Source organism: Vidua chalybeata, chromosome 1, assembly GCF_026979565.1.
Source record: "Vidua chalybeata isolate OUT-0048 chromosome 1, bVidCha1 merged haplotype, whole genome shotgun sequence".
NCBI lineage: Eukaryota > Metazoa > Chordata > Aves > Passeriformes > Viduidae > Vidua > Vidua chalybeata.
Genome location: NC_071530.1, coordinates 81405428 through 81416729, shown reverse-complemented (window position 1 = coordinate 81416729; position 11302 = coordinate 81405428). Strand labels below are relative to the sequence as shown.

The 11302-nt window shown below is 41.5% G+C and overlaps 1 protein-coding gene across 2 annotated transcripts in view; it reads left to right on the top strand.

The window, feature by feature from the left end:
* The first annotated feature begins 2611 nt into the window (after window positions 1-2611).
* MARCHF6 (membrane associated ring-CH-type finger 6) overlaps window positions 2612-11302 on the top strand; it is a 42065-nt gene continuing 33374 nt past the window's right edge. Inside the window, exons 1-3 of one of the 2 annotated variants that reach the window (XM_053963477.1) lie at window positions 2612-2692; window positions 7409-7505; window positions 8324-8397. In XM_053963477.1, the coding sequence (XP_053819452.1) occupies window positions 2674-2692; window positions 7409-7505; window positions 8324-8397 (190 nt within the window). In that variant the 5' untranslated portion in view covers window positions 2612-2673. Of the gene's footprint in view, window positions 2693-7405; window positions 7506-8323; window positions 8398-11302 lie in introns of both variants that reach the window. The other variant, XM_053963469.1, reaches the window with a different exon arrangement.

Here is an 11302-nt window from a genome sequence, read left to right as displayed (position 1 = left end):
AGATGCTAAATTTAATTTAGCCTACAATAACATACTATAGGTATTTTTTCTTACTGTTTAAAGTATAATAGTCTGCCTCCAACTCATGTTTACTGGTAAGCTATTTTATAGCACATACTGAAACACTAGGTATGAACAAAATTTTGGGATAAATTCTCTCTAAATGCTGAGAAGGCAGTACACATGTAATGTTTGTTAGGTAATTTAAATGGCTGAACAGATAGATACAGACAGGAATGAAATTATTCACTGGCAACATACAGCGACTCCTTTCAAAAGCTTTAATTGAATTTAAAGAAGCCTACCATGAGAGACTGAAATTGGAGAATTATATACAATAATCTTGCCAGGGTCTTTGAATGCAAATTATAATTTAGAGACTTTTATTGACATTTAATTTACATTTATCACAGCAGAGTAACAATGTTGTAATGAATAATGGTTGGTTACATGTTTGGGAAATAAAGAGTGGGAATTAGGAATATACTTGGAAATTGAAATTTCTTGGCTTTTTCTCCTGTTTCTTTCCATTGATTTCTCCTTGCTCTGACAAAATTAGTATTACAACATTTCCCACATCCGGAGTACTATGCTGACAGATTTTTAATAGGCCAAGATAATTTGCTGACACTGAGCAAAGTGAAGCTCAAAAATTAGCTTATTGTTAAACAGATTTTTTTTTTTTAAGTTATAAGTGGGAATTTTTCCACCTTGCCTTTCAGAGAGGAGGGACACAGAAGAGCTGAGTATGACAATCTATCCCTAGTGTATTTATTGCAGGACTTTACTGTACTTATTCAGCCATTGGAGAGCCATAGGAAGCCTTCACTTTTTCCTTAATTTTTTTACTTATACAGGCCAGTATCATACACTACACCAGCTTGAAAAATGTGATTTTGAAGGAACTAACATGGCTACAGTGTAGGAAAATAGTTATAAAATAGCAAATTGGGTACCTGTCGCCTCTGCACTCTAAGTTCAGACTTGAACTACCAACCACTCTGCTGCTGACACGATGCCCGAAGGCTGAATGCAAAGGATTTAATGACTGGCTGGACACAAAGGGTCATAAGGTAAAGAGAGCTGAGGGTTGCTACGACTCATTGATCAACCAGAGGGGTTGAAACAGCTGCCACAATGGAGCACTAAAGCAATGCACGCATACATTTCATCAAGATGGAATTCCTCTCTACCCTGAATAAAATTAAATTGTTTTCTTCCTTAACAATATTCCTGCCAACTCAGCGAGCCCGAGCGACAGCTCTCAGCGCACATGGCGGAGTAGAAAGTTTTAATGCGTGCTCCCCCTGCTATGTAGGGCAGCAAGAAATGGAAACATAAATGATTAAGCTAGGAGAGATTTTTGTGCTTTGCTGAGCGGTTTATTAGCTCTGTTGGAAAGCCCCAGGTCTGGAAGGCTCGGTGAGATTTGACGAACAGCACAGGTAACCGCTTGACACTGAGGAGGAGGACGGCTGTTTCCAGGGCTTACACATCCCTGATCTCTGGAACACTGACCCTCTCAAAATCTGGCCTACTTCACCTACGGATGCAGCGTTTCTTTCCAGTTTAGAGTAGAATTTAGAACCGGTTTTGGCTACATTTTGTCCGACTCCCGTGCTCTTCCCCTGCCCGCCCGCTGCCCTCGGCACGGACCCGCCCGCTCCCGCCCGAGCGGCGGGGCCGGGCCCTGGCAGAGCTGCTGGGACAAGTGCTGGATCCTGAACCTGGGTCACAACAACCCCAGGCAGCGCTACAGGCTGGGGGAAGAGTGTCTGGAAAGCTGCCCATTGGAACCGGACCTGGGGGTGTTGGTCAGCAGCTGGCTGAACATGAGCCAGCATGTGTCCGGGTGGCCAATGGCATCCTGGCTTGGATCAGGAGCAGTGCAGCCAGCAGGACGAGGGCAGTGATTGTCCCCCTGAACCCGGCACTGATGGGGCCACAACTCGAGTGCTGTGTCCAGCTCTGGGCCCCTCAGCTCAGGACATTGAGGTGCTGGAAAGTGTCCAGAGAAAAATAGCAAAGCCGGTGACTGGTCTGGAACACCAGTCCCCTGAGGAATGGCTGAGACAGCCGGGTTGTTTAGCCTGGAGTAAAGGAGGCTCAGGGAAGGACATTATCTCTCTGTGCAACCACAGGAAAGGAGGTTGTAGTCGTCATCTTCTTCCCAGACAACTAGTGACAGGAAAGGGGACATAGTCACAAGATGCAGCAGTGGACATTATGAGGAATTTCTTCACAGAAAGAGTGATTGGGCATTGGAATGGGCTGCCCAGGGAGGTGGTGGAGTCACCGTTCCTGGAGGTACTTAAGGAAAAGCTGTATGTGGCACGTTGTGCCATGGTCTAGTTGACATGGAGGTGTTCGTTCATAGGTTGGACCCACTGATCTCGGAGGTCTTTTCCAATCCAAATGACCCCGTGTTTCTGTAGATGAGAGCGGGGCAGCGCCGCAGCAGCGCCCGCCCGGCCCGGCCCGGCCCACTGCCGGGCCTCCCTGCGCGTGTGCCCGGCAGGCGGCGCTCGCGGCGGGCGGGCGGCGCTCCGTCCCCGCGCGGCCGCGCTCTGTGGCCGCGGGCTCGGCGGCGCGGCCGGTCCGTCCGCTCGGCGCGCGGCCCCGCCCCCCGCGGTCACGCCACCCGCCCGGCCGGCGCTGCGTCAGCCCGGCAAGATGGAGACCGCTGAGGAAGGTACGGCGCTCGCCCCGCCACCGCCACCAGCCCCCGAGCAGGGGCTCTGCCGGGGCGGCCTCGGAGGGTGGAGGGGCGCGGGAGAGGAGAAGGAGAGTGGCACCGCGCCCGCTGGGGGCTGTTCACGCCCGGAGGGGCTTCTCGCACCGGGGCTGCAGGTGCCCGGGCCCCGCGCCCCCCCACCGTGCCGGGCCCGCCGTGCTGCGGGGGCCGGGCCGAGGGGGACAGTGTGTGAGGCGGCGCGCGCGGGTGCCCCTTACATAACCATGGGGAACGGGGAGCGAGGCGGGGGGGGGAAAAGGGGGGCGGTGCTGGCAACACCCGGAGCGGGGCTGGGATGGGCCGTACCTGGGCACCGGGGCCCGCCGGAGCGTTCCGCTGGCTGCGGCTTTGCCTGGGGAAGTGGGGGCCCGGGGGAGAAATGAGACCCCGGGATGGAAAGCAGCAGGCCGGGTGCGCACGCTGGGGCAGCGGGAGAGGCGGCGAGGAGGGCACTGCCCCCAGCTCCCTGCGGGCCGGCGGACTGTGTCGGACCCGGCCGGCCCTGCAGCCCGGGGAGCCTTACATTTCCGCGTTTAGCTGAATAGTAATAGCTGCTCCTTTCGCAAAGCTGACTTTGTTACGTGTGCTGGGCAATCTGTTTGCAGAATTGAAATATGCAGCAGCTGACGTGTTTCTCTGTCTCTTTTACAGCAGACTAATATGTAGTCACTTACCTAACTTTAAAAAAAAAGACTTGTCAAAGATATCATAGTCATGAGGGGGGTTTTAGGTGTAGTATCCACTTTTAAGGGTATTGCTTTATTTGAGATGAAACGTGGATATGTTTTGTCAGCACTTTTGTTATGCTTAGATAATCACAAAATCCCAGAGTTGTTAAGGTTGTAAGGGATCTCTGGAGTTCATCTTCTCAAACCCTCCTGCCAAGGCAGGGTTACCTAGAGCCGGTGACACAGGAATGTGTCCAGGTGGGTTTTGAATGTCTCCAGAGAGGGAGAGGGGCTATGTAGTTCAAGCAGATACTGGAGAACTTTGACAGATCAGCACTTCATATTGTAGCGTAAACCAAACTAAATAAAGGATGTTTGTTGTGCTATGTTTCTTGCAGTATTCGAGCTTTGTTTGTCATCTCAAACAAATACATATTGCAGTAGCAAAGCAGTTCCAAGGAAAGCATTTTGCATCTTGGCTTTTGTTACTTTGGCATTATTTTGAATGTAGCTTTTTATCAGGTGTCACTTGTTTTTCCTGCTTGAGAGGATTAAACAAAAAAAGCTGGAAAAACATAAACTGCTGGATGAAATAAGACAGCACCTTTGTAGTAGTATCCTTTGGGTTGTACTGTAGACATGTTTAATACCCACAATCACTGGTGGTTTATCAAAATATTAGTGTTTCTTAAATTTACCATTTAAAATTGCTTGCTGCAGCTCTGTAGACCAAGTCACTTACACCAGTGAAATCAAACACAAAGTGAAACTTTGATCGCATGTCCTCTGGTTGCCCAGAAAAACTGGTTTTTCTGCAAGCTGTGAAGTGGATACTCAGAAATTACCTCCTGATTTTCCACCCCTCCAGTAGCTGGTAAATCCATCCCGGTGGATTTAATTCAAACAGCATAGTTGCTAATTTGTTACAGGCTGTTACCAGTGGTAGACTTTGATCATACCTGACTTAAGTAAGTGAACAGACCAGCAAGACAAAGAAGTGCAGGTTTTTAGTTACCTCTTTAAGGCATTGTCTTCTTTAACTAAACCTTTGTGTTGAATTCCACACTTGAAAATTGGACTTTTCTGGTTTTATATATAAACACACACGAAGGTATATATATATGCAGCCTTAGGTATTATATTGTGGCCTTATCAATGTTGCCCTCAAAAGCTCCCAGTGGTAGCATGACAGTAACCAGTCTATATACTCACTTTCCATAAATACCGCTAGAATGTTACAACTTCTTCTACAGTTTCAAACCTCAGATCCTACTATTAGAACTTCATGCAGCTTGCCAGAATGCTGAAGAGACTTCCCAAGGTTAGAAAGCTGTGAACAGCAGCAGCAAAGAATGTGTTAGTGCCTTGAGGAAGAGGAAATATGATATTATTGTGTGCTTGAGCTTCTGCTACAAAGTGTCAGATGGACTTTCTGAACTGGTGATTGTCTGATAGCGGTATTACGGCCATTGTGGTTCTGATGGGCTTTGTGCTTGACTGAGCTGTATTGTGGAGCTAGAAAACTGAACTGCATGGAGAGAGTTTAGATAAGAGAGGCAGTATGGGGTCATGGTCAGACCTAAGTGGAAGCTGCTTCCCCTCAGAATGAATGTGAAAGTTGCTTCTCTGCAGCACCTGAAAGCACCAGATAACGGGTTGTGCTGAAGAGAGGTAATTCTGGTTCTTTCTAGATAAATCAGTGTGTTGCTAAATAACATACTCTTCACTTTTTGATATTCTGGTGTTGGATTCATTTGGAGAGATAATAGGCAGTGAATCATTCTCGAGGGGAAGAGGAAAGAACTTATTATTCAAGATAATTTTTTTCAAAACACGTGCCTGAAGAACAGGGTGCAAAGTGTGTGTGCACATAGAAAAATAGTGACTCTTGCATGGTGCAGTTCTCTTTGACCATGGCTGTAGTTCATAAGGTGCATAGCTTAACACATTGACCCTCAGCAGAGTTTATTGATTCGAAGCTATCAGTTGCTTCACAGTCCAAACAATTCCACTCATAATATCTTTATTTGGATTTATAAAACAAGTGGAAATATCTAGACATTATTATAGCTTTGAAAAAATAAAATTTAAGTTTATTTTAGTAAGCTAACAGGCAGTCTTTTCTCAAGTAAAGAATTCTTTTGCTCACAGTAATGCAAATTGCTTTTTCCCAAAAGTTTTGACAATAAGTGAACATTTTGCTGTGAGAGTCAACAGGCCATTAAATGGACAGATTCGGAGAGCAGTGGGCATCCTTCAGGGAACAGTGTGCTTTTAGCTTGCTTTCACTGGTGCCAGAGTATCCTTAAAGCAGTGGTTTCATGTGCAGTCTCGTGCTTGTGTGACCCCTTGTGAGGCTCATCCAGCCTACAAAGCTGTCCACTTGCTGCAGTGAAACAGCTCTGTTGGAAAGAATGCAGGAGGAGGTGGGCATGCCACAGCGAGTGGGTAGGGCAGGGCCTGCCTGTCCAGTCGGAGAGACATCCCTGTGGAAGTGCTCTCTGGGATGAAAGAATCATTTGTTAAGTGAAGTAGCAGTTCTGGTCATTCTTGTCAGCAGAGGAACCAGGGACTCCTGATGTTTGCAGCAATACTGCAAATCATCACTGCTCAACATAGCAGTGATGGAAATGCTCTTTATGTCTCTTTGTAGCTGCACCAATGTGATACTGAATACCTGTTTCTGTTAATTCTAGATTTTCATGCTGCATAATTAATTCATTCAACAACACTTTCATAGATAGAAAATTGTTTGAATTGAATAACCTGAATTCTTATGTGTAGAAACTGTCCTAATACTCTATAGACTGTGAATATGGTCATAATGTGACTTCTTTATAGAAAAAAAAAAAAAAAAAATCAGTCTTTGGTGCCTTTTGGAAGCTTTTGTAGAAAAGCATTAACTTTTGAAGATTTTGGCCAAGAACAAAGATAGGTGATTCAGACTTGAAATTGCATATTTGCAGTATTCTCACATCAGCTGGTATTTTTCTGACAGAGATCTCTGATATGCATGTGTTCCACTGGAACAAATATGCATGTTTGCTGGATAGTGGTTGATAGAGAAATAATTAACAAAAGATGAAATCTCAAACTCACATATTCTATAAAAATGGACATTTTATGTTCACTTCTTAATAGAAGCAAAAGGAAGAGTCAAGGGACAATATCATGCATCTGTCAATAAACAGATAAAACTTGATTTTTATTTCTATTTAATTGTGTGTTCAGAGCTCTTAAACAACTGAATGTTGTTTAAAATAGACATCTGTTTTTTAGAGGGAAAGATTTATGCTTGCTTGTTTATCCACAAAACCTCTTGCAACCTTTAGTTGCAAGAAAACATCAAAAATAGGGAGTAAAGAAGGTGCAGGACCTATGGAAATATTACTGAAATTACAAAATAAGAAATAGAAAGTGGCTTTTCTTACTAGACAGTAGGCTATCTCCAAGTTGGGTAGCAAATTGCAAAATACCTGTGTCTGTTATTTTGGGTTTTTTTTTTTCCTTTCATCAAGAGCACCAAGGAAATATGTGTGTTAGGTTCAAGAGTAACAAATTATTTAAACCACTGTTGGACATTATTAAACATCTTCTGTTCAGCCTCTGTTTAACTTTTTCCAAACTGAGATGGACTTTTTCAAAGTATCCACATTAAAGAAAATTATCCTTAACAGTTTTTATGTTGTTTTAGTGATAACTCTTTAGGTAGAAAACACATCCTCCTGTAGTTTTACTGTGTCTATTTCCTAGAAATCCTAAAATTTTATAAGACGTGTTTTGTGTTTATGTAACATGATCAGGCAGATAATGTTCTTGTTGCTCTTTCTGGTGATCTCCCAGTCTCTGTCTTGCATCAGATGAAATCTGTCTTTCATCCTCTTTCAATTTATTCTGGCTTCATTTTGCTACATGGTAAAGTTCCTAGAATGTAATTGTGTAATTTGTCTTGAAAATTCAAGTTCTTTAAGCTGTAGTGTAATATGCTTTTTATCCTTGTCAGCAGATATATGCAGAGTCTGTCGGTCGGAAGGAACTCCCGAGAAACCGCTCTATCATCCATGTGTGTGTACTGGCAGTATTAAATTTATTCATCAGGAATGGTGAGTTCTGTGTCTGTGTGTTTCTTAATTTTATTTTTCTTAATGAAAACATATTGACATGTTTCTAGAAATACTTCAAGTCTTCAGGTTAACTAGTGAAAAAACAATTTTCAGTGAAAAAGTGCTTCGGGTTGTGATGCTGTTTACATGATGATTCATTACAATTCAGGAAAAATTTAGTAATTATATATGGAAGGAAAGCACTGATAATTATTTGTGTTTGAGACTGCAGTTTGGGTTTTATGTCAGCTTTATGAAAAATAAGTAGAAAAATCAGTTGGGTTTTTTTTTGCCCACTTATAGTTGTGAATAGAAAGAACATCAAACCTCACAGAAAAAAAAAAAAAACCCTAATGCTTTTTAGTCATTTTGAGGTGTGTTTGATCAAGAAGTGATAAAGTAAAAACTGTAGTTCTGGTCTATATGGTCATTTCTGATGGTATTTTAATAGTCCTTCTTTAACAAATACAGCAATTCTAAATCTTAGCTGTGTGCATCTAGATGTCATATCCTGAAGTATTTATAAGAATTGGTGTCACAGGTGGATGTCCATGCCATGATGTCTGCTTTGATCAATAACATACTCAAAGAATGTTCTTTATCTACACTGTGACACGTGTCTTTTTTACCTTTTTCTACTGTTTGAAACTTACTTCATGGCCTAAATGGACTTATTAAACATGCTAATTTAAGTCCTACTTGACAGTACAAATCTCCTGGCTTAAGTGTGAAAGCAGAGAATTGGTGTGTTTTCCTTAATGGAGGGATAGGGCTGAGAGATGTATAGCGTGTGTTAATGTGATCACTTTTTATTGCAGCTTAGTTCAGTGGCTTAAACACAGCAGAAAAGAATACTGTGAATTATGTAAGCACAGATTTGCTTTCACACCAAGTAAGTATGTTTTACTTGCTCCTATTTTTTCAGAATTTTTCTCATATAATATCTACGAAGTGATTACTTTTTCATTCAGTGTGGTAGATCCAAACTTGTGGCGTAACTTCTGTATTCTTGTTTTAATTGCAATTTTTATGCATGTTATTGCAGACTGTGAATTGCTTAAATAATGGATAATTTGGTTCTTTCATAATCTTAAGTGAGACATAAAAAGTATTGTAAAAAGTACTAAAAGTACTAAAAGTATTGTATCTTTTTCTGACAGCCTCAGTGCCATTCTTTTGTGGCCAGCATTACAGTGTTGCGTGTTTTCAGCTTCATTGATAAATTCGAGTTTTTGGAAGTCTGAATGGTAAAGTGAAACCATGGCAAAATTTGAATTTGAAAGGCAGTTTTCAGTTACCTTTAAAGGATCTACCTGCAACACTAATACTTGGCTTCTGTCAGTTTCAGTTCAAGTGATCTTGACAGATAATAGAAATTATGATTATTCCACTTATATTTCAGTCAAGATATGCTAACTACCAGTATTAAATTGCCTTTTATGTTAGATACAACTAAATAGGTTAGGCAACTTCGATAAAGAATATTCATATAGTTCCCAGAGGATTCTTAATTACATTTTAACTGATTGTAGTAGGAATAGGTGAGGTAGCAGGCTAGTATTATTTAGTGTTATCAGTTTATTGTCTGATGAGCAGGTAAAGTGGGTTTTATGCTACATTTTTCTCTTTAAATTTATTGATTTATTCCTGCTCCTCTCTCACCTTTCCTTGCGTGTTGGGTTTTTTTTCCTCCTAGTTTTGTACTTTGGTAGAGAAAACAGACGCTAAGGTGATTTAGTTCATGTATTTTCTGTTCCAAAAATCCCTTAATGCACCTTCTCTCTTTATGTTGAACCTTGGTATAATGTATTTCTGCCAACAATTAATTAAACACATTAGACCATCAGTGAAATGTGCAATATTAACTCTGTCTTGGGAGGGTAATAGCATATTTTACGTTGAACACAGCAGTGCTTTCCGGTTATTATTCTTAAATACTGCAGTGACCTGTATGAGCAGTGTTAGAGATCATCTGCTTGCAGGTTTTATTTGTTACATATTTTTATAAAGGCATTATATTACTTCTGTATGGAACTTTCACAAAATTGCATACTGTGACCAGGTCCTCTACAGAACTTAGTGTGCAAGACCAGAAAATGGCATTTCAGTGATTTATTAGTTGTTAAGAAAGAAGACTTTCTAATTTTGTATGAAAAGAAAAAAGCAAATCAAAAACGTTTGTAGTGTTTTCCTTGGGCTCTAGGAAAAGAGGATGAGACATTCTAAACTAAACGAAATACACTTCATATGCATGTTGCTATTGATAAGTGGAAGCTTAGTTACTGCCTTTATTGACAGAGGTGTTCCTGCAGAAGTTAATTCTTTACTGACACTGCTGTTACCAGCACAGCTTGTAATGTACTTGCAGGTTATAGACAGGGGAGAAAACTTAGTTGAGTTAATGTGGCTCAAAAAAAATTACCATTTTTCCTAGGAGCTTTGAAATTCGTAATAAGGAATCTCTTTCTTCCTCATGCAATAGAGTGTATCTTCCACCTTCAGCCTCTAGTGAAGGTCTGCTTATCCTCTGCCACACACTTGTCACTCCCCTGACTGAGCAGGCTCAGCTGATAAGGTTTCCTTCTCAGCTTTCCACATTGCAGTGTGCTTTTTCCTACTAGGCTTCACACAGTGGTAGCAGGTCAGGTAGCCTGCAGAGATTCCTCCTGCCCTCCCTATCCATAGAGTCTTGTTTCATTGTTTCCCTCACACCCAATACTCATGCAGTTATGGTTTCCTTAATTTCTCTTATCCCTCTTTCTTTGGAAGATAATGTGGCTGTCCAGTCTGGAAACTGGATCTGCTTGTGGGAGCAGGGAAGGAGTCACAGGTGCTGGAGAGAGAATGATAAGGCAGAAAAAAAAGGGGGCTTATGTATATGCCAGTCATCCCAAGCAAAGTTGTATCTGGCTTGTAACCATGCCAGGTGTAACACATTTTCAGATAAGTTGATTCACCATGGGATGTGGTCAAATAAACACATGCATGTAATTAATATCTGTGCTCCAGCAGACAAGTATTAATAGTGTAATAGATTATTAGTGCAGTAATACCAGCAACTCCTCTCTTGTTTAGCTTGGTTTGCTTGCTAAGGCTGTTGCCGTCATTCTGTCAAAAATGCTCCCTTGCTAGTGTAACTTCTCATGTATGGAGTATTCATAAACTATTTCTAGTGCATTTATTCTCTAAGTTCTGTAACATTTTGGGATTTTTTTTTTTTTTTAGCACCTGAACTGCTAGTTTACTTATTGCTTGGAAGGAAGGAAAAAGGAGAAGATTCAACTTAAATTTTGGCAGGAATACAAAGGAACAAATTTTTCTTTTTAATAATAGCATCATTCTCTAAATGTGTTTAGTCTTGTAGGTAAACGACTCAATTTCAAATGCATTCTTTAAAATGAAATTTTTTATGTTTTAAAATTAATTCCTTTTCTAAGTTCTACAAGGTAAGAGTTAATACAACTATGAAAGAAAGCTTTAGACATTTTTTTATTGTCATGGTACTTATTCATTTTTAATTTCTGAGTTTTCTTCCTGAGTTTTTAAAGAGTAACTACTCTCTGTTCTTTTCCTCCCCACACACATTTTCTTTTGTCGTGTGCAAGGATGTGCTTCTATTAGTGCTACACTAAACATAAGCACTGACACATGAAAGACAGCGAGGCTGTATTTCCCAAGAAAATACAGTTGTCAAAACTTCTCCATTTTGTAGGAGATAATGTTAACATAAACAGTGTCAAAAACACAAATATGGAAGCAGACTAGGCTGATCTTTGTCTGAGGATTGGGATGGGTTA